Source organism: Strix aluco, chromosome 7 (genome assembly GCF_031877795.1).
Source record: "Strix aluco isolate bStrAlu1 chromosome 7, bStrAlu1.hap1, whole genome shotgun sequence".
Lineage (NCBI taxonomy): Eukaryota > Metazoa > Chordata > Aves > Strigiformes > Strigidae > Strix > Strix aluco.
In genome coordinates, this window is record NC_133937.1 from 5,315,102 (window position 1) to 5,338,799 (window position 23,698).

The 23,698-nt window shown below is 39.1% G+C and overlaps 1 protein-coding gene across 1 annotated transcript; it reads right to left on the reverse strand.

The window, feature by feature from the left end:
- Positions 1-1,818: 1,818 nt before the first annotated feature.
- On the reverse strand, positions 1,819-23,684 carry SIRT1 (sirtuin 1). Its single transcript, XM_074830304.1, has 9 exons — positions 23,189-23,684; positions 20,420-20,536; positions 18,778-19,019; positions 17,307-17,459; positions 14,496-14,643; positions 11,182-11,261; positions 6,747-6,933; positions 4,835-5,395; positions 1,819-3,907 (listed from the first exon to the last, which is right to left on the reverse strand). The coding sequence occupies exons 1-9, from the start codon at positions 23,667-23,669 to the stop codon at positions 3,585-3,587; spliced, it is 2,292 nt and encodes a 763-aa protein (XP_074686405.1). The 5' UTR covers positions 23,670-23,684; the 3' UTR covers positions 1,819-3,584.
- Between the last annotated feature and the right edge of the window lie 14 nt (positions 23,685-23,698).

The following is a 23,698-nucleotide window of genomic DNA, read 5'->3' on the forward strand; positions in this document are numbered from 1 at the left end:
CTGTGAACTGGATTTTTTTCTCCACTCACTCTGTAGGTAAGTATATTATGCAAATAATTGCAGCTGCCTTTAGATTTGACCATTCTGGTTCGGTATTGAAGCATAGATATTGAACTTGAGGTACTGAACTGTGTCTTCCTTCTTCTCAGACTTTTTTCAATTTTTCAGTTTGATTCTGAATGCTGGTTTCACTCAAATTTTGTACTCTTTTAGCCCCTCCCAATTAGATGTTGCTCAACACTTTTTTTGTCATGCCTTTAAAAACATTATGTATTTTCTATAATCAAAACCACTAATTAAAAAAGCGATAGACCCATACATGGCCATTAAGAAAAATTTATGACAAGATTTTTAAATATGAACATCTTTGACGTAATTTGAAATACTTTTGCTAGGTCATTGTGTCTAACGCATCAAAATAGGCTGAAAGGGGCCTTGGGGAATGGCACTGTCTTATTAAACAAATGCTTGTATTTTGCTTTTTTCAGTATGTTGATTTAGTATAACTACTCAGAGAGTTAAGATGCTTTCAATAGGGTAGTAATGCAAATTATGAGAAAAATAAGTGCTCTCCCTTTTTGAGATTGTGCAAATTACAGCTGGAGCTGAGCATGCTCTTCCATGCTTCCAGACAGATTTCATGTAAGGTGCTTGAATATTTAGGGATAACAAAGAGCTGTGATAGCAAATGTTTCCTTATCCCCATCATTTATCTTCTTATGATTGTTTTAAACAATATTTAAAGAGAACATCTGCACTACAGGGAAAGGATAGGGTGTGAAATGAAGGAATGAGGCAACACGTTATAGCTTGGGGTTCCTCTTCTGCTTTTTGTTCTTTCTTGTATCTTTGCCAGTATTATTTGAGCAGAACTTCTCCATCTAGATAATAATAATAAATCTAGATGTTTTATTCTAGAGGAAAAATGTTTTCAACTCATTTTGGTGTAATAACTGATAGGGAAAGATATGCGTAAAAAATTTTTAGTGTTTTTAATACATTATTTCATATCTCAAGTGTGTTTTATAATTTTTTTTTTTGCCTAATACAAATGTAATTTATATTTGAGGGATGGTGATTCAGAAGTACAGTGGAATCATCAAAATAATCAGGTGTTACATAGCGGAAAACCAGTGAAACTGGGCCTTGGCCCTTGAGGGCCCCCAGGAGTGGATCTTTGCAGTGTGTGTGGGGGTCAATACAGCTGTAGCCCCCTTGGGAAGCCACAGGACAAACCAAAGGGTGACCCAGCCAGGGCTCTGCAGTTGGGCTGGGCAGGCGAGACCACCCTCCCCCAGGGGGAACACAGGCTTCGCCTGTCAGCGTTACCTGCCCAAAGACAAAACACAAGTGAAATATTTGTGATGTAAGTGATGCCAAAACATGTCCCCAGCTGCTGCGTGGCGTGGTTCCTCGTGGGAAGCTTCTCCCAGCTGCAGCTGTTCAGGGCTGGGGTGGAAGCACCAAGTGCCAGATGTCAGGGAAGCTCTAGGCTGGGTAGAGGACGGGCAGCAGAGCTGCCAGGTACCAGAACACCAGCAGAAATAAATGCTTCTGGTCAGCAGAGACATCTAAGGTTAATGCAGGGCTTGAAAGGAGAAAAGTAGTTTTCCAAAGGACAACACTGCCTCATGGTTTGGGAGGTTGTTTTACCAAAGACAGTGCAGAATAGCTTCATTCAGGCTTTTTTTCTTCCTCACAGGGGCAGATGGAAAAAAGCGATCTACTACTTTACATTAGCTAGGGCATGCCTTGACTTTATAGGGCATCTTTTCTTAAGTTTTTAAGATCTAACTAGAAATTAACAGAAACCAGAAATCAAATGACAATTTTAATAGACTTTAGAACAGAGTGTACAAGTATAAAACACTGGTTTTGTATTTCAAAAGTTGCAGGAAGATAGCCAGTCATTTTAAACAGTCTTCTACAAAACATATGCCAGTAGATTACATAAAAGACACTATATACAATATAAAAGAGCAGAAAACAATCCTCACTGTAAAAATAATTTAAAACAAAGTATTTCAATTTAAAATATCTCCTATAGCACAAACTAATACATTGTGACATGCAAGTGAAAACTAAACATATTGCATTCTTTAGTGTAGCCAAATAAGAGCTGTATTAAATTTGGACAATGAGACAACATGCCAACATTTTCTGATGAATACAGGAGGCTGTTCTTAAATATTTATTAACTGATGTATCTTATGTTCAAAGAACAGCTACTATACATCTTCCAAAATGTAATAAATATTAAAGCAAAGTATATGAATAATCTACATCGTAGAGTTCATTTGGGCCAATGTTGAAAAAGTGGTTTATAGAAAAATGCTGTTTCACTTACTACTGCACTGTGCAATTCTACAAAACAGTTCTAAAGGCTTGGAAACAATCCGCACTTGAAAATTTGCAACATCCAATTTTAAGGCAGCCTAGCACTTGAATATACAATGTTGTAATTTGAGTAGCTGCTTTGCTTTTAATATGCGAGGTGGAACTAGCAGGTTGAAAATGCTTTTCCCAACCTGAGGCAGGACCTCAAACCAGCATGCTTCCAGGTTAGGTTGTTCATCTGTGTTTCATCCACACAGCAGTGTATAAGCAGAGGCTCTCAGTATTTGAGTTAGTTTCTCCTGGTTTTGTTGCATCAGTAAGTACAAAGGAAGAGATTATTTTTTTGTGCCTTCTCACATGCTGGTAGAAACACTATTCTGCATCAGCCTAGCTTCCACATTAGAGCTGTGGCAATTTATCAAATGCTATTTTTAATGCAAGCTGCGCTATATTTGACTTTTGTATACCACGTGAAAAACTTCTAGTGTGGGGGATCCATTTTGTTTAAAACACCAGTATTATAATTGCTAAGGAGCCAATGTCAACATCGCTTCATGTCCACAGGAAGTATTAAACTCAGTAACCTAAGCATTTTCACAGCACTTCTTGATCGGCCTAAAAACACAGGATTTCTCAAGTGCTCACTGTCTTGTTTCCATTTAACTATCTACTCACATTTAAGTATGTTTGAGACATACAAAGTAACTGTTAAAGCAAAAAATTAGCTGCCACAGTAGGTCTTAGAAAATGCCAGTGTTTAATGACAGACTAGGCAAGAATGAAAGGTTTAGCAGAAGCATAAGGTTTTAAATAAACCAAACTGTTACAAGCAGGAGGTGTGAAAATACCATTCTTTGGTCTAAATTAGCTGTTCCCTTTATATTAGTTTAACATTCCAATGGCTTTTTCAAAACTGTTTAAAAATAATATAAGCTGAAGTTCATTAAGCAAAAATATGTATTATATACGTGGATGCCTGATCAGACAGATGAACTTAAAAGTGAACATAGTGACAATTGTTTAGATATTCCTAGTACCTTAAAAAAAAAGATGAGTTAGTGTTGAGCGCGCAGTAATAGAATTTTATTGAAAAAGGTAAAAAACTAAGCATGAAAATCTGTTTTAGTTATTTATAAACACTACATCCTTATGTTTTTGTTGCTCTAAATTCAGACGTAAACATTCATTCTGACATGCCAAAGCTCCTAATGCTGGTGGAAAGTTCTTGTAACCAGTCAGTGATCACTTTACAACTTGTTGCTTGGATGGTCAGTCCCTGCAGCTTCATTTGTATAAGCTGATTCATCAGCTGCCGATTCATCTTGTTCAACTCCATCTTCCCCGAAACCAGGTTCCTCTTCCCTTTCAGGAGCATCCTCATCCTCTATGCCATTGTAAAACTCTTCAATCTCACTCTCATCCTCCACATCTAAGCTCTGACTACGACATGAACCACTTTCACTACTACTCCCGCAAGAGCTAGAAGATATGATATCATCTTCAGAATCTGAGTATACCTCAGCACCATGGAAAATGTAGCGATTTGGTGGTAAAAACAGATACTGAGTACCTGGAACAGAATTTCAAAAGTCAATAAAAGGCTAAAATAAATGATTCGTACAAGATCTTGCAGACTTCTGGTTAGAAGGTTGAAAAGCACATACGTGTTTTTGACAGTGAAACTTAACTCACGGATCAGTTTACATTAGAAATGCATTTATTCCAATTTATGTATATTTATTATGAAGCACAAAACAAATGCTTCACTGGAAAGCCCAGCATTCCTCCTTTTGACACAAAAGAGCATTTAAACTAGCAGCTTTTTTCACTGGTTTACATATTCACAGCTAGATTTCCATTACTTGTAACAGAACTGGAACCCACTGCACAGACTATTTGGCAAAGTTTAAAAAACAACATTTGCTTTGGAAAGTTGCAATGTAATACCTGGTTCTTCAGCCCCATGGATTTTCTAGTGTGGTAACTGCTTACATCAGTTAAGAGACTGCACACTGGAAAGCTTCCTTGGAAAGTCTAAAGTTTCCTTCAAAATGTGCCTGGCTCCACCTGTGAGATTTGTTTTTCAACTCCTATCACGGCCTCATCTTTCAGTTCTACTGCCATACCAAATTCTGACCTAGTGTGACCAGCTTCTTAACACCTGAGGATCAAACTAATTTTCTGAATCTGCATTTGAGAATGTTAGAAACTGATTTATGTTTTTATACCTACCTTCAACCTCCTAAACTTTTATCTTTTTAGGGGGTATGTAATCACCGATTATAAAACCTATTATGAACTACAAAAAAATTTCCTATCGGCTTCTCCAAAAGAATTAAATGATATAATGATGAGTTATGTAGACACTTGTCTGAACAAAAATCACCACCCAAACCCACAGATTCCCTCAAGGGTAACTTACTTATTGCTTTAAAGTAAGTCTAGAGTAAACATCTCAGCCAAAAAATGCAGAATATTGAAATGAGTTAACACTTACCATCCAGCCTTTTGCTAATCTGTTCTTTTGCAGATCTGTTTACCCAGCACTTCTTCAATATTTCATTTTTTTCTTTATTTTCGCTGTTGTTAGATCCATTTTCCTTCATTGTTTCAGAGTTCATTAGTTCACTAGTAGGATTTTCAGGGTTTTCTGATGATGTCTCTGTGTCCTGAAACTTTTCCTCTGTGCAGGTCCCTTTAGTTTCTGAGACAGGATCACAGTTTTCTACCTTACATTCAGCTGGCTGTTCTGAAGACACCACTGAAGTATCCGGTGGAGTCATTCTTTCTGGTGAACTAGAGTCTTCTGAAATGTTTAGAGGGGTAGGCGGTAGCTCAGATGAGTGCATTTCGAGCTCCTTGTGCGTTCGTGGAGGCTTTTCTGTTATTTCTGAAAGTTTCACCGAGTTGTAGCAAAGTTTTGTATATTCACTACCTAGCCTTTGACATAATTCATTAATAATAACATCACAGTCTCCAAGAAGCTCCACGTCAAAGTGTAGATGAGGCAAAGGTTCCCTATTAATTAAGATCTGAGGCACTTCGTGGGGGATGGAACCTATATATAGAAAAGAGAATTTAAAGGTAACCACTTCAGATTTACTCAGAAAGCGTGATTCCTCAGACTTCTCTTCATACCTTCACTTACAACAAGACTAAAACAGACAGATCAGGAAGACGACAAGCAAATGTCAAATTTAGCAACAGCAGTTTGAGGTGCTCTGCCTACCGTAGCCTATCTAGACTTTTTTTCCACATTTTTTTCAGTAAAAAGATTCCTCTACTCAATTACTGAGAAATACTGACTACAAGTAATGCTTGGTCAAGTGCTAAAAAAATTATTAAAATCAGTACTATAATCTCTCAGAAGAATTATGTTGATTTTTTGCATTCATTTTATGTACTGAAGTGCACGTGAAGAATATCCTGCTGATAAATGACATCCTCTTAATTAGGCCAAAATATTTCCAGGTACAATCTACACTGTATGGGGTTGCTCAATCCATTTCTCATGTTCAGGCTTCCAAAACCACCAGTTTGGTAACCTGGAATTGACTCCTCAGATAACCAACTGATGAAATCCAGTTCTAGGGCACAGAAGGAGCAACGGTTTGCGTAGTGGATCGTAACTTTCTAATCCTTGCGCATTTCCCATCAGCCTGAACACCAGGCTCGGCCTCTTTTATAGCAAAGAGGATGTTACTGCAGAGGCCATGGATGCGGTACTGTTCCCAGTCAACAGCAGATAGTAAGCACATATCCGTCCCAAGCTTACATGTGAAGAGAATTTCTTTAGTACCAGTAAGTCTTGCACTCAGTAGGCAAATAAATCACCTGTCATGGTATTTTCTCAGCCCTCCTGAAGGGCATTTTTCTATACCATGTATTAGCAGAGATGTTTTTCCATATCACTTTTAAAAGCTAAGGATCCAAATGGTGACACACTATGTAATGCCCACTGTGTATTATTTAGTATTAAATACTGACTTTAAAATAAGCTACAACTCAGACACGTGATGTAGTTGATCTGATTTTTTGATACTACATTTTTCTTTTTAAAGATTCCTTTCTAAATGTTTCAGGTAACTGAAAGCATATTGCAAGCAGGGAAAGAAATTAATTGTATCCCAGAACAAAGTCATTCAAGTTTTAGGAGAGTAGTTTTTCAGATTATCATTTCATTACCTTGAGATCTGCCTGGAGTGTAGAAAAAGCAGTTAGAATTTGTTACTTTCTCTACTTTGGATTCCAAGTTTACATAGGCAATCAGTTTTCATCTTACAAAACTAGATGCTTAATCTAGTTTCTTCACTGAATCAAGCCAAAAGCATTTCTTAGAGCTCTTAACTGAGAATTTCACTTTTGATTGAAATTTCTGGAAGGAAACATTACCAGAGATAGTCACTTACTTGGAATCAATGCTACTGGTCTTACTTTCAGTGAAGACCCAATGACAATAAGGAGATCAACTTCATTTTTGTCGTACTTCATGGCACGATGGAACTGCTCAGGTAAGTTCTCTCCAAAGAACACTATGTCTGGCTTCATGATAGCGAGCGGTTCATCAGGTGGACATCTGGGACATCTAGGTACAACCTGCATTAGAACAGCTTCTATTACTGCAATTCAAGGCTGCGCCCTTGAAAACCTCAGATTTTAGCAATTCACAGTGGCTTCTTTTGGCAAAAGACAAGGAAATGTCAGTGATATTTCCTCATTTAATTTTTCTGTAGATAGATCGACAAGTACATTTCTTACTCTAGCCTGCAGCGACTGCACACAGGAATAAAACTACAACAGGAATAAAGAGGGAGTCCTCTGAAGTCAAAAGGGAGAAACCACGCAGATCTACACTACAGTTCTTACCTGACAACTAAGCCAAAGTCCAGAAGTCATGCTCAGCACGAGTAATTACCTCCTATTTGATAGGAATATGTTCTTCTGGGTTTAATCATTACAAAAACTTAAGATTTTGCTGTCAGCTTCCATTATAGGATCTGATATAAAACCCTTCTTCATCAAAGACTATGTTGTAGAGCCTCACCTCTCTACTTTCTCCTCTCCTCCAAAAGGGTATGTGTGTTACACACATAAAGCAAGATGGCACTGTAGCAGGTGGCTAGCAAAAAGCATACAGGACAAGACAGAGGAAAAACCTTTTGTCTGGTGTCCATTTTAAACTTTGCCAATTCCTCCAAAACCAGAGCCGAATCCTTATTCACTAAAAAGAGTGGATGAGAGTTATGTTTGTGGAGAAGTAGGATCCCTTTCCTCCTGAAACCAGAAGATTTTCTGATCTTTGGAACCTCTTTCAACTCTTCCCTATCTTAAGACTTTTTCAGAGAGAAAAAAAGCAAGGTGAGAGATACGTGCACAGGCAATACTCCAATTACTACTGAGAAATTTTTCTTTCAAATAGTTCAAGTCTTCTCAGCTGTAGTGTTTAAATACGATACACCAGAATGAATCTAAGGAGCTGAATGTAGCTGCAATCCTACAGCAGTCATTACAAGCAAATCGGTGCTATGTAAAGGTGTAGAGAGATGTATGTTACCTATTGTAATAGGAAAATATATGAAAACTGACATTTAAATGCATAATAACTCCCTCTTGTACAGAGAACGTATGCAGAAAGAAATCATATAGAACTTAGAAAGCTTCAATCAAACAACTAGTTTATGGATGCCTGCTGCAGGACAAAAGACAATGCTGTCCAAATGAGAAAACATCACAACTAAAAGGCTTTCTCTAACATCAAACGACCTTTCCCAAAAATTTAAGTCTTTGAACAAAGAATCCAATCGTTCTTTGAAGAAAACCTTGTGGAGGGACGCTTAAGAAGCAATACAGCACAAGAACTAGGAACTGGTATGGAGGAAACCTTCACCATATACCCAAGCTGAAGAGTGTCTAGTAACCCCACGCTAAAGGGAAACCAACTAAAGAATTCCCCAAAAAGGAGCAGATGGGTAGAACGAATCTAGCACTTTTTCCTTGGATCTTTACATATTAGAAAGAGAGCTCATAACACACAAACAGCTTAAACTACTGAAGCTTTTTACCCTGCTGTCTCTTCTGTTGATGTTAGCGATGCATTTGCACTTTCAGTTGGAAGCTTAAGGAGGAAAAATAATTTGCTCTGTATTAGAAGGAAGATGAAATGAAGAGCTCTAACTTTTGGTTTAAAGAGACCAAGTAATATTAACTCAGTGTCCATCATTTCTCACAGGAAGTGCAATGACTTGTGACTTAGTGGATCTCTGTAGAGCAACTGATGTCCCTGTCCAGATCATGAGTCACTGTAATGGGCTCATAAATGCATTTCAACACTACACTACTCACCAGATTCTCTGCTAATCCTCTGAAAGGTCGTCAGTAAGGGGGAAGATCTATTCCAAGAGCTGAAATTGATACCAAGAAGTTAAAGCTAGATAATTGGCCAGTCAATTGCCTAGGGTCCTCCTTCCCTCTAGAAGCAGCACTCCCCCAGAATCCCACCACCTCTGCTGATGTATCTGTCTAATGAAAGAGAAATGGAATTTCTCATTGACTATTGATGTTATCCATATATCAAAACCAAGATTAGTAAAGGTAAGGTTACACTGGCTTAAGAATATCCAAAACTGGTGCATGTTTTCTATTTCCTGGGCTGCTTCTTCCTAAATCTGAGACCCTTTCACTATTTCTTGAACCTGCCTAAAATCATCAAAAGCAAAGTAAAAGTGGTATTTTTGGAAGTGACTTGACAACTGTTTTACTCAGAAGTTCTATGTGTGATTTATAACTGCTGCTGCTTCTCATACAGAAGGATGGTTGAGTACAGCAACCAAGAGACAGGATCTTGCTACAGGGAACTAGCATGTTGTCTTGGAAGTGGCAAAAGAATCAAGAGCAGCAACAAGAAATTGGTAGTTTTCTAAAAAGATGTTCTCAGACAATTCTCAGTCTATGCTGAAAGGAAATCCTGGCAGAAAGATGCTAACTAGACTCACTTCCTTGTGAAGCACTTATGACCATGAGGGGATGGACCAGAGCAAAGGAAAGGTAGTATTTTTAGGGAAAACTAAGGACCTGGGACCATGTATAACTGAACTTTCAAGTAGTGGAGAACAGCAGAGACTAGAAGCTGGACTATCTATTGGTACCCAGGTGCCAAAACCATATTTGTGAAGGAGGACTTCTTAGAGCACAGAAAGCTGTTGAAATGGACAGTGTTTGGTTTCATAAGTACAGAACAGGTTTCTTTTGATATCTAAGGAACCAAATTCTATATTCTAGAGAGGCAGCGGAAAAAAGAAACTGCATAGCACCGGTTTGGGAAATGCAGGCTACAGAGTAAAGATAATGATGGCAAATAGAACAAATGTTTTTTCAGGCATAAAGGAGGAAGGATATGTTGTCTTTCAATAGCTGTATTTCTTGTTGTGTGAAATGATATTTGGCAATAGCTGTGTTTATATTCCATTATGAGAATAATTCAGTATTACACCTAGGGCCTGCCCTGGAAAGATATACTTGGCAGCAGTACTGAGAGATAAGGGCTGAGAGACTGAGTGTGAAAAGCTCCTTCAGTCTCATCTTGGGAGTAAGAACCCTCTTTGTTCTCATTATGCAAAATTATTGCTACCGGCTGCTTCTCTCCACTCCCCCACACTTCCATTACTGACACCAGCAGGGATAGGCCATCGGGGCAGAAGTTTGGTTCAGCACAGGAACATACAACGATTAAAGTGTTGTTAGAAAAAGGAGACCCAACCACTAACAATCAAAACAGAAAATTACAACATGCTTAGGAAGGTTGTTTAGAAGGAAGAAAACCTAAACTCCAACCATCTGGCTTTGAAGGTAAAGGAGCAGCAAACATCTGTAAGATAAAAAGCTCTCAAAAATAATATTCTTAATAGCAAAGTAAATCAGATTTCACATTCAGTATTTCAGTGTTATAAAGCTTCAGGCTTACAAGATTCATATTTCTTAAAGCTTTAACTCAAACATCTCTTTGAAAGGTTTTCATCAAGTTCCATTTCAAACGTAATATCTGAAAGATTTACATCCCTTAAGTTGCAACTGCAGACTCTTTTAAGCATTTATCAAAAAACCAAGAGCCTACAGAAAAAGTCACCTTCCCTTTGTATAAACAAGATCTTTTTGATCAGAGAATCGTCATCTCTGTTCATTCAGAAGAAGGGGAAGAAGAGCAGAGGGTCTCGCCAAGCCAAAGGTTCATCTGCTCTGACAGAGCGGAACCAACTCCTGCCTTGGCTCTGGGGCACTTCACACCCAGATGTGAGGAGTTCAGGATATGGTATAGTTCAGAAGTCCTAGAAAGCAACGTCCAACATCTCATTTGATCCTCTTTCTTGCTCACCAGCTGCTCTGTAGTTAGCAATTTCTTTGTGTATCATCTACTGTTTAAACATATTTTTAACGTAGGTAAATGCTCAAAGAGTGACCGATGTTATAGCTAAGAATGCCTTCTGAGGGGGACTGTGAGTGCAGATTAACATAAACCACATATAAATCCAACTTTCTACTTACCATTTTTTAACCTCTACTTTTCTCGGAGGTGCCATTAAAAATGGACTCATGGTTTAGTTCTGCGTTTTCCCATTACTTAATTTTTGCAGTACAGTATTTGAGTATACTAATAAATACTAGAGGAAATGCTAAAATACAGATAGGAACTTTTATGAAATGCATGCAAAGATATGTAGCCTTTTAAAAGCAGATCTTCTAAGCAATCCAAGCGTGGTGTTTTGGGATTTGGGTTTTTTTGTTGTTTGTTTTGTTTTGAGAGAGAATTACTTGTTAGAAAGCTGCAGTGAGTTAAAGTAAATTTTTTACCTGATTGAAAATATCTCCTCGAACAACTTCACAATCAACTTTGTATTTACAGATCAGGCAGGAAGCTGTTGCAAAGGAACCTGAGGGGAAAAACCCGTATGGTAGAAATAAGGATTTTCAGTCATTCAGATCTGGTCTTTTTGCCCAAGCTGTTTTGACACAAAGGCTGTTATGTTGCAGTGCTATAAAAAAATCAGTCATTAAAAAGTAATGTAAAATTAAGAGAAGATACTTGTAGTACTAGAAGTAGTTCTTCTAGATGTTAGTCAGCAGAAATCTTATTTTAGGAGTAGTGATATACCACATGCATGTAAACACAAATTATATTGTGTCCTCTCCTTCCCCCAACCTGTGCAAGCATATAGCAAGAGGGGGGAACAGAACCTTCCCTCTTCCTCTTTACACAACAGTGCCGACAGCTCTGCAAACAGCAGCAGCAGAACATGAAACCACATGAACTCAAGAAACTGTAGGGCAAAGTAACTAAGAAAATGTATTAGTAAAGATTTCACTATAGGCAACCAAATAGCAGTACTGTTCCTTTCAGCAGAAGTGAGAAGTTACAGCTATATTGTTCAAATTGAAATACTGTTCTGAACTGGGTATCCAGCTTAGCTACTGTGTTTATTACTTGGCAAGACTGTGTTAAGGTCATTGCCCCATCCAGCCACTTGGCAGCTCTCACTGGCCTGTTCCTGAAGCAGCTGAAGGTGATGCTCGAGCATCTGGTAGAGCTTTCCTGTGTCTATCCATCTAAAGGGAAAGCTTATCAGGTGGCTAACACACACATGAAAATACAGCGTTGAAGTCTTTGGGGCAAACTAGAGTGACTTTTGGGTGCACACATGTCCAGGAGAGATGCACCTACAAGGCCTTTTATCTGTGGAAGGAATAATGCTAGTAAGTTGACAGAATGATGAAGAATAAAGTAGATAAACTGATGGATTTTCCCCTAACCATGAAACGAGCAGTTTAAAAAAAAAACAAACTTGAGGATCTTTGATCCTGCACTGGAATGTGCCACTCATACAGCAGAAGTCTGGAGCTCTCTAATTTATAATGGTGATACAAGGGCACTAAGAAAACCCTGTGACAGAGTACAGGGGAGTACAACAGTCTCTCTCTAAAACAGAACTTTTAGAACCATTAAGGTAACCATTAAGATGTTGAAAGCTCTGCAGAAGCTAGAAACAGCTAAAAACCTCTGGTACCAAAACTTTATCTGGAGTATTATTTTAAGCCACCCAAACCCCTGTCTCCTGCTCATAACCTATGCACAGCAGCCAACCAACACTTACACTGCTAAACGAAGGGATTCTGGGGCTAAGTACAACACCAAAATACACTTTGGGGATACGGTATCTGGGTAAGACAAAGCGAGTGAAAGCACAGAAAAACTTGGAGCAGGTCATTGACAAACAACTGGCAGTTCAGGTCTGCTAATCACTGCTGGCATGGAAAGGGCACAGCTTCTGAAACGCTTGCTCAGCATTGCGACTCCCAGAACTTGAGGGATTCCAAAGACTACAGGAAGTATGACAGTTATTTGCTCATTATAATTTGTTTATAGTAGTAATTTTGGCCTTTATACAGTGTGTTAGGGATATGTCTGTCAGGCTAGCAGACCTAAGCCTAAGGCATCTGTTGCTACCTACTTACAACTTTAAATTGTGAGTTATTTTCACCGTCAGAAGGATCAAGCAGTTATGCTGCCCCACGCACGAGTCGTGTAGCCAGCAGGCCACTGCCCCGATCATTCAGCTACAGTAATGGCAAGGAATATGATCTAATTCCAGATGTGTTGGCTGAATGCAATAGAAATTTTAAATTCAGAAAACGCATTTCAGACACAGTAGTTTTCATAGTAGCAACTTTCCTGTAGGCCTGCAGTGTGAAAGGGGTTCAGAGTTCATATATGAACTCCCCAGATCATTGAGAGTTTCCTTGCCACTTGGCACAGTCATGATTAACTTGCCATTGCCACAGCTAGACAAAAAAGAATAAATATAGCAGTATGAACCTTTACGTAAGAGAGTTTCAGTTTCTCTTTTTAGTCAACTAGCATTTGTTAAAGAGCAGCATAACTGTATGTTGGATAAAGCCTGATGTGCTCAAAACAACCTTTGCTAATTTCCAAGGGCCTCAATCTCAAAGTCCATAGCATGTTTTTAAAGAATCTTTTTAATTTGAAATCAACCTATACAGGACATACACTAAAGATGGTCTGGAATCTAATTACCGTAGTGTGCAGCTGAAAAAAATGGGAAGCCTGAGTGTGGCAGTGATGTACAAAACCACAAATATATAAGAAGTTAATGATAAATACCTCATACTGCATGACAACCAGAAGAAAATGCATGATACACTAAACACAAATGGAAACTGGCACTAGATTTGGATTATTCAACAGGTAGGATTCTACTGTGTGCTGTTTGGTCACCACAACAGAGCACCATGTTTGCTCTGTCTGAAAAAAAGGAAATGGACTGATCTGGCACTGAGCTAAGCTTTGTAGATAAGGAAACCAAGTGAGCTTGGTCCCTGGAAAAGGTGGAATTAGACAGACAGGTCTTACAAACATGCCGACACTGCTTTTAAACAATTTATTTGTCAGAAATCTACTAAATGATCCAAATGTGCACTTTAAGAACTAATTTTCTGCATCCTTTCCTTAAAAATGAATCCTTGGACTTTTAGCTTGACATTTGCAAGTCCTTGGAAATGGAAAGGATATCAAACAAATAATTATGATATTCCACTTGATTTGGTATCATAATTACAGAATGTGTATGACACTGTAACAAGATGATCTTCAGTTCAACTGAACTGGTGATTAATCCGCAATATTTTATACATGAGGTAAAGTCACTGAAGCGTCAGGATGTTTTAAGATTTCAATGGAATATAACCTAAATAAAGAACTCCATTTCATTGATAGACAGTGAGAGGCACCTATGAAAAGACTGATTTCCACACTATGTTCTCATACATGAGTATGAAGAAGCACCAAATACATTTTAAAAGTTAAGGTCTAAGCTTGTGCGAACAGGGTGTGGATCTTCACTGATACACAAAGACCACCATTTATCAAGCATAATTTCTGAAAAAAGCATTTCCACTTGAAACACTTTGGATTTAAATACATAAGCTACCTAAAAAACCCAAAACCCACAATATTTTAAAAGCAGAATATTTGTTGCCAAGAGATACCAACTAAAGAAAAAAAAAAATTGGTTCCAATACTGATTACCTTGTCACATGCACCAGTAAAAATCATTCCTACACATAAGAAAGGTGAAACTAAAACCACTAACCATGACACTGTATTATCCTTTGGATTCCTGCAACCTGTTCCAATGTGTCTATGTTCTGAGTATAGTTGCGAAGTAGTTTTCCTTCTTTATCCATCAAAGCTATGAACTTGTGACAGAGAGATGGCTGGAATTGTCCTGGATAGATTTCCTAGGGAATTCAGAAGTACATTAGAAAGTGTAAATGGCTACACAATGTATTTATTTCAACTGCAGCAATTCACACAGAGCTAACTATTATCAATAATGCTTATGCCAGCAGTTAATGTTATCACTCTTTTTGCACTTTGACATTTCTCTCAGATCCAAGTCTTCTTTCAACAGCTGAGCTTCTGATCACGTCAGGATGAATTGCTCCATGCAAGTTGGTATTTTGTTCTTCACACAGCATAAAAGAAAGGTTTAAATCTTTTTTGGTTTTGAGAACTATGAAATAGGAAAGCTTTTTTCCTTTGTAATAGCCAAGTAACCTCAATATTTGTTATTAGAAACACACATGGTTTAACTCAGTCCAACAAAAATTTCATGAGGAATTTGGATTCTGGTCGTTTGGTTTGTGATCAGCAGTTTTTACTCCCTGGCATTATCAGCAGCGATTCGTAGAAGATGGAAGCTCAGAAAGCAGGATGGCATTGGATATAAAGGGCAAGACAGGTGGTACTCAGACCAGCTTTGCCAATTTAGCCAATTACAGCAGTCATCAAGTAAAACCATGCTCTGCCTTAGCAGAGCAACTCCACGGTGCCTGACAGAGGAGGTCAGTATACTAAAGAGCATATGGAAAAAAATGTAGGCACTTTTGTAGAATGATGTGATGTTTGCTCACAGTGAACAAGGAGCCTGCCAAAAGGAAAGATGAAATGTGGGCACCCAGCTGCAAGCTTCACTCTAGGAACCTCTGTCCAGAGTTGAGCACCCCATGGGGCAGCTCTGGTGGCTGTGTGACAAGGAGGACAGCAGCAGCACCACCACCACCACTCTGTTGCTCAGGAGGATTTATTTAGGGGAGGAACTTGAATTCCAGTCCAGTCACTCTCTCACCACTGAACAGCAGCTGGGCTGGAGCCTCACCTGGGAAAGTGAGGCCCTTTTACAGAAAAAGCACAGGAGTCACTGGGCAAAAGAAAGTTAGCCAAGAGGCGGCTGCGGCCTCCCTTTACCAGCTGAACCAAAAGTTCTAGCACAACAGTGAACTGTTAATCTTTGTGACTGCTCTGCCTTCAGCTACCACGTAGCCTATTAACAAACAAAAAAGACTTTTTGAAAGCATTTGTTTTTCCCCAAAATATTTCCAGTTACTCGTAATTCTGAAGCTACATGGGTCTTTGGAGTTAAACTGCAGCAACGATCAATGATTGCTCATAGTGCCATTACCTACATTATGACTAGGCATAGACACTTATAATCAAATATTCATGTGGTCCTAACAGCTTTTATATCTTAGTCTGAAAAAGCAAGACAGGTTCTGCCACTGAGCTCTGCAAATTTATTTGCTGTTCTTTGCCCCTAGAATTAAAGGAACCCAAGATTTCACAGAATTAAAAAAAAAAAATAAAATCAATATTCTGACTGAGCTGATGGACAGGAGAAATTATTTTAGTACAAAAGTACCAGCCAAATTGAATTTGCACTATTCTGATAAAACCTGTGTATAGAGACACTTGAAATAACTTGGATTTTTGGGGTTGGTTGTTTGTTGTTTTTTTTTTTTTTTTTAATACATATTAAAAACCCAAGGGACTGAGTATACTAATGAGCACCAAAATCTGTTATATCTGGATAGGAGGCTTTCAGAGAAAGCCAAGTAGCTGAAGAATGCATTGATTTTTCTTTGCCAATCTTTATAACATAATAGAGCAGTAGTATAACTTGTGAGTGAAGGGAAGAAAGAGTGAACATGACTAATAGTGGTTGATTTTCACAAGTCCTTACTGGTCCTGTAGTAATTCTTATAATATTTCAGGTTTTTTTGTCTGGATGAAATTTCAGACTAAATGCAATTTTTTTTTTTTTTTTGTTTCTACATCTGCCTACAACTTCTACAATTCCTTTTCCCTGCTTTTTGAACTGTTTAATGTCACTAACATCTTTTCAAGAACTGGTGCATTCTCCCTTTTAAGCAAACACAGTCCCTGCAAAAAGGCTTTAATTCTCTAAGATGTACAGATCCTTGTGACAGCTATATCAAAACCTGAAACAAGAACAAACTTATTAGTGCAGGAAACTGCTTTAGTCCTCTTACTGTAAATACAGTGATAAAATGCAAATATATTGTATGACACTGAAAAGCATGCCACGGCATATAAAATTCATATGTAGCTTTCCACATTACTCATGTGCTGGTCAAAGATTTCTCATATTCTTTCATTTTTCAGAGGAAGTAAAAGCAGCTAAGATTATTGAGGGTGGATCAAATAACTACAAGTTTTCGTTTATCCTCCCTGAAATTAGAGACACTGTCTGGAATGGCTGTATATATAATGAACTTGTAACAGTAAAATTAAGCTTAAAAAGAAAAGCGAGAATGTTGCTAATTACTTCTAATTAGGCTAATATGAGGTTGCATACGACTGAAGTAACACTAAGGATATAAAATTGATAAACTGCAAAGACCTGCACAAGGAGAGAGGTTGTTATGCCACTGAGGTCTCTCATTAAAGTAAATTCAATATATTAACATATTTTTCTATCTTGTTTAGAAAATAAAGACAAAGACACCATTTTGTTAACAGAATAGTTTCATATCCAATTGATTCAATTTAATATTGCTATCTGTCTTCACTGACCAAAATAATAACTGTTGGAAAACCATACCTTTGCAAACTTAAAAAATGGCCTGGGATCCTTTCTGAAGTATTCTATATCAAACATTGCTTGAGGATCTGGAAGGTCTGGGAAGTCTACAGCAAGGCGTGCATAGATGCCATCTCTTGATCTAAAGTCAGGTATTCCACAAGACACAGACACCTGAAATATATTTTTGCAATCTGAAATAAGTAAAACTACACATTCAGCTATAAAGAGTTGCAATGATACAAACTATGTGAGAAACCACATTTCTGTAAGCTTACAGTGCTCAGAAACATTAAGAACAAAACCAGTCTGGGTTCTCTGTATTTATTTTTCTTTTTTTTTTTTTTTTCTCCTTTTTTTGGACCAAAATAACAATTCCCAAATCACAAGCAGGAGAAACAGCACAGAAACAAAATTTGACAACTGGACAAAGCAACCCTTTAGTACAATCTGTACAGGCAGTAACAGGACACCAGAACTGACTTTTATTACTGGAAGCTTTGTACGTAGTGAACAAAAATTTGAAATACCGTTGCATTAAATTTGATTACTATGTGTTCATTGATCTGCCTACTTAGGCTTGTTCGAGGTGGTTGATTTATTTTTTTTTTACATGATAACATAGTAACAAATTCTTGCTTTGGATAAATAAACCTCTTTTGATAAACATTGTTTACCAAAGCATTGTATAGTAGTCAATAGAGACTAAAATTGTCTCAGACTACCCCAAAATACTATGGGAAGAGGAGGAGAAACAGGTGTATGATAGCAATTATAGAAAGAGCAAGGTTGGGTAACAGAAGTAGCAGTGCTTTTTTAACATGCTGATTTGAATTACTCATCTTTTCTGAATGGTGTCACACCCTCTGTGTATGAACAACAGAAGCAAAAAATGATCGACTTTTGTATCATCATCTGGTACATAGGTATAAAGCTGCAAATGTACAACAGTTTGAAAACGGTCTTTAGTAAAACAGTGAGTAATGTTATTACCATCACAGAGCGGCCTATGTTACAAGTAAAGTTCAGTTTACTGAAACCTAATCAAACTCTCCTTATAATCCTCCCCCCTTGAACTCTTTTTTTTGTTTTTTTGAGTTCTGTTCTTCTAGTCCCTCTAGCTCCATCAGGTATTTTAAGATCCACTGACATTTTGTTTAAAAAATCTTTACCTTTGTATCAAATGAAAAAATGACTAGGATAGAAAATGTTCTGAAACAGGTAGATGTGATCTTATTCCATAACTATTTTGCATGGAAGCAACTGTTTAAGAATATTTTCTTGTAAGACAAGATCTTGTAATTTCCAACTTAAGCTCCAGTCTTGCAGTGTGCATCATTCTAGTGGAGAGCTGTGCCTGCTCTTCCCATCTAGCACAATTATTTGACTACGAACATTGCGAGGGTCACATCACCTGCATGCTGTAGAGCACTGGGTAAGTATTTAACCAACTCTCTCTATATTCTCTCACTGTCATTGCAGCAATACGTACCCCAGCTCCAGTCAAGACCATTATTTTTTTGCATTCTTGTAAAAGTTTCACAGCATCATCAATAGTATTAATATCTTTTCGCTTTTTTCTTTTTGGTGGTTCTGAAAGAATGTTTATAACGATTTGCCACAGTGTCATATCATCCAGTTCAGGTGGAGGGATTGTTTCTGGTAGCAGGTCTTTCAGAATTGTCCGTGGGTCTGTACCTAACATGAGATGCTGCTGAACAAATGTGTAGGGACCTGAGAAAAGTAAAAAAAGATAAACATTTAAAATTAAGTCAGGTATTTCAGATTATTATGATCATCATCCATTTATTAATGCTTGCTACTACAATTTCGTTAATGTAATTTAATGCTTCATTCATCAAAACCCCAGTATGTTTTGCTCTAAATGCTGAAGTGATAGTATAACTAGGGTTTTTATTTATTATTATTTTATGTTAACCCATGAAGGATTTCCTCGAAAGTTAGTCACGGTAGAAATCCCAGTTCATAGCAAACGTGATGGCTCTTAGAGGTGCACTTATTTAGCACCAAGATTTTCACAATGTATCTCCATTTTATGGCTTCATTTGTATTTTTCCAACATTTTATAAAGTATTTACAGTAATAAGTTGAAGAGACAACAAACATACACATACTTTCTAATACATCTAATAATACATCACTCTAAAGAGACAAACAGGACCCACCAGTCCATGGATTGTTTGTTGTTCTTTTAGTTGTCTAACACTAATGATTTCCTACATGACCTCCGAAAGCCATTGAACCAATCTTTCCAGAAACATTCCTGATTGGAGCAGTAGAAGAAAAACAGGTAAATCTTAAGAAGCTAAACTGACTAAGAGGACCCAAATAGCGATCACTAGGCTAGTTACAACTCATCTAAAGAAAGCAACTGTTAATAGATATTTACCCAAAAGGTACCAACAGTGATCCTATAATGAGGGATGAACAAAGACAAACACATGGGCAGACTTTAAGTGGAATATTGTGTTATCACCATGCATTTTTTTGCTGTTGTTATTATCAATACTGGCAAAATGAATGCTCTGGTGTTATCGTGTCTGCGTAAGACAAAAGACCTCAAGTCCCAACCCCACCTCATCCTGGAAACCTCTGTCCCACACAAATCATAAGCGACCTTCGCAGTTATCTCGTCTCTGTGCAAGGCAAGAGCTTTCCACTGTGTTCCTAACTGCCATGCTTCACAGATCTGTTGCTAATATGCAATATATATGCGGACTAATAATTCCCAAACCGACGTAACACAACACAGTGAGCCCTACAGCCTGGTTAAAATCATACAAGAATCCTCTTGTTCCTTAAAGAATTAGTACTAAGTAAATAAGCTAGAAATAGGCCATAAATCTGTTCAATTTAGAGAGTCTGTGTGTATGCTTTTAATATGGATCACAGCAGGATTTCTACACCAAAAAAAAGACATTGACAATTTTAATCAAAAAATACAGGTTCATTTTTAAACTCCTTAACATACAGGATACAGTCAACAACTCTAAGCTGCTCAAAAGCAGTAACTGCCATTTTTTTTGCAACAGAAGCAATAATTTGAAGACTGGGAAGAATTAAGGAACTGTTCAAAGGCAAACAGCATCTAAGAACATTATATAGGCTTCTACCTATACGTGGTCTTGGGGTCCAATCACTAGAACTTGCATGTGAGGCTCTGTCATCTTCATCACTATCACAGGAGTGAAAACCATTGGCTATGATTTCATCACTAAAAAGGAAGTTATCTGCAAGACAGCACAACAATGACAGGTTACACTTGGGCCAAATGGCACGGATCTATGTTTAAATACATCACAAAACCTAAAATTGTACGCTTTGAAATCTGATTGCAATGAATTACAAATAGGCAGTTTTGTCACTTAGATGCAGAAAATTTCTACCTTTTTTTGACTTTATAGATACGGTTTCAAGCTGTCAGTAGATTTACTACCTTAATACTGGGCTTCAGTGGGCTGGATATTGACCTTAGTGAAATTTTCACTCTATGAAGTGTTGGGCATTAAGGATTTTGTATCTTAAAAAAAAAAAAATCAGATGTTTTAAAAGTACAATTAAAATTTCCTTTCTCTTACAATTCTCACTTCATTCAGCTCACTGAGAAATTGAATAAAACGAAAATGTGTCACCATTTATAGACCAATCTTTGACTAGGCTTTAAGAGCACAGCATTTTTAAAAAAACCTCACAAATACCCATTTGGATACAACTGAGTTACAGAATTTTCTTAGGCTGTTATCTTGCTGATCTGCAATAGGTGACCACATACACACTTTCATGATATTTCAGCTATGACAGAAAATGTGCTACCTTGAACCACCTTCACTAAATGTCTCTCACCCATTTTGCCCTGCAGCTGGGTTTGGCTTAGAGTACTGCATAGTTACTTCAGCTCAGCTCATGGCCTTAAGCCAGAGTAACTCAATCTAACTTCATCATGTATCTAGATGAAAGAGTCCAAAGAGAACGAGATACTTCTCTTACAGCATGCATTACTAAGCTAACATTTACGGGGAAATCTAAATTTTAAACTGAGCAGCTTATTAGAATTTAGACTACAAAACTTTATTGGCTTTATTAAAAATAGACACAGCAACTTAACTTGTTGAAAATCTAAGACTATGAACAAAGGAGAACAAGTTTCAATCATGCTCTCTAAAGCAAAGAATCACTATAATAATTTTCAATCTCCATTTGAATAAACCCCTAGCAAGGTTACTTTACTCTTAAATAAAGACCACCACAAAACATTTTTTTATTCAGAGATTGTGTTGTCCTGTTCTTTCCCTTGTGACATAAAATTAGAACGGAAAAAGGTAGAGGACAGAAATTTGCTTTTTGCATATACTGTTTTGTTATTCTGAGACCACAGGTGTTCACTGACATTACTATTTCTCGCTATTAATCTACGTATTTACAGCATTTCACTTCCATCTCATTATGCATGAAGTTAGCAAACACGTATTATGCAAAAAACATTATGACGAAAAAAAAAGTTGATTAGTACGTATCAGCAAGTGTGAAGTGCAAACTGTACTAGAACAACCTTTATATCTACTGTATAAAAAAATCAAAGCTACATTGTTAAAGACTCATCATAGACAGGTCACATTGTCTTGTATTTAAGAAACACTGTGACAGATACAAGCAGGCTAAAGGAACAGTTTAAATTATAACACTCCCTGTGCATTAATTTGATCCCTAAAAGGACTAAAGGGAATGCTTGCCAGAACTAAGCAATTCACAGCAAAACATGCCTGAGGGTCTCAGTAACTTGAGCGAAAAGGCTTCATATGATAAGAGTTCATTAACTTTAGTCCTGTGCTTGTTCCAATGAAGTTTTTAAATACCAAAGCTGTTCCAACTTATCATACAGCTCTGTTCTCTTTTGGATGGCTTTTGCACAGGCTGAAATTTTCTGTATACTATGGAGTTAAAGGTAAAATATCTTTAACTGCATTCCAGGACAGAACCTAAAGGCTTCACTGGCAAAATGCAGTATCTGACACCTTTTAAGAAGTCTTTCCACAGCACTACCTTAAAAGACAAAAAACCCCAAAACCAAACAACTCTTAAAAGCTATCTGTTTCAGTAATGCAATGCAAGGTACTTTCATACTGATACTGTCCAAACAGTATGCTTCAAACGTGATCTGCAAAGAAACTTTTTAGAAGATTACAGTTTAGTTTTGTGCTGCACACTGAAATCTTAACCAGGACTGTAACTTGAAGTTATTTAAAGAATTGTTCAAGACCGCTGCTCCTGTGCTTTCTGTGCAAGTTTCCAAGAAATGTAAATAAAATAATTACCACGGCAGGAACTGTGAAAAGCAAACAGGGCTTATGATTTTTCATTTTTAATAACTTGTTGCCAGCAACACAGCAAAATAAACGTTTTCAGACATGAGAGACGAGTCGATGTCCTTCTACAAGGCTCAGCACAGAAGCGAGAGACTTTGACAAGGCCTGATTAGAATTGATTAGGTTTAGAAAAAGGGATTCAGCGGTTCGCTCGAGTTTGCACTCAACGTACGGTTAAGGAGCCAGAGGCGCCCCGCGTCCGGTCGGTGATCACACCCCCCCCCCCCCCCGCCCCCAAAGCCGCACGGAGCTCCCGCCCGCCGGCCCCGGCCTGCGGCAGGGGAACACCGGGAGAGCCCGGGCGGCTGCCGCGGCGAGGCGCCCGCGGGGGGGGGAAGAGCCGGCGCGGAGCCGGCCCCGAGCGGCCGCGCAGGGAGGAGGGAGCCCGCGGCGGGGCTGCGCGGCACGGCCGGCCCCTCCCGGCTGCGAGCGGGGCGGCCGCGGCCTGTGCCGGCGGGCCGGGCGGAGGGGGGCGGGAGGAGCGGGGGAGGAGGAGGGAGGAGGGAGGGGGGTCCTCACCGGGATGCAGGGCCGGCGCCTCGGCCGCCCCGTTTGAACACTGCGCCCGCCTGCAGCCAATGGCCGCCTCCGCCGCGTCTTCGCCGGGCGCCGCCTCCGCCCCCTCCCCCCGGCCCCGCTGCCGCGGCTGCGGAGGCGGCTCCGCCCGGGGCAGGCCCCGCAGCCCGGCCCTATTGTCCCCGCCGCTCCAGACCGCCGCCGCCTCGTCGTCCTCCTCTTCCTCCTCCTCCTCCCGCGCCCGGCCGCCGCCATCGGCGGTCACGGCCGCCGCCTCACCCGGCAGCTCCGCCGCCAGAACGACGGCGGCGGCGGGCGGCGGCCCCGCGCCCCGGTCCGGGCGTTGGGCGGGCCCCGCGCCCCGCCCGCCGCTGCCGTCTTCCGAGTCCAGGCGCTGGCGCTTCAGAGCGGGCTCGGCGCTCTCGGCCGCGCCGGCGGGGCCGCCGTCGCGCGGACGGAGGAGCGAAGTCTCCTCGTCCGCCATCTTGGAGTAGCAACCGCCGCCCCCCTCCC

Bases quoted from the DNA above. Each gene is read 5' to 3' on its own strand.
- SIRT1 (XM_074830304.1), bottom strand. From the start codon at position 23,669: ATGGCGGACGAGGAGACTTCGCTCCTCCGTCCGCGCGACGGCGGCCCC. The intron at 17,460-18,777 runs GTACGTATTGCT...AATATATTTCAG, and splicing joins TGGTCTTGACTGGAGCTGGG to GTGTCTGTGTCTTGTGGAAT. The intron at 14,644-17,306 runs GTATGGTTTTCC...TGAATTCCCTAG, and splicing joins CATTTTTTAAGTTTGCAAAG to GAAATCTATCCAGGACAATT.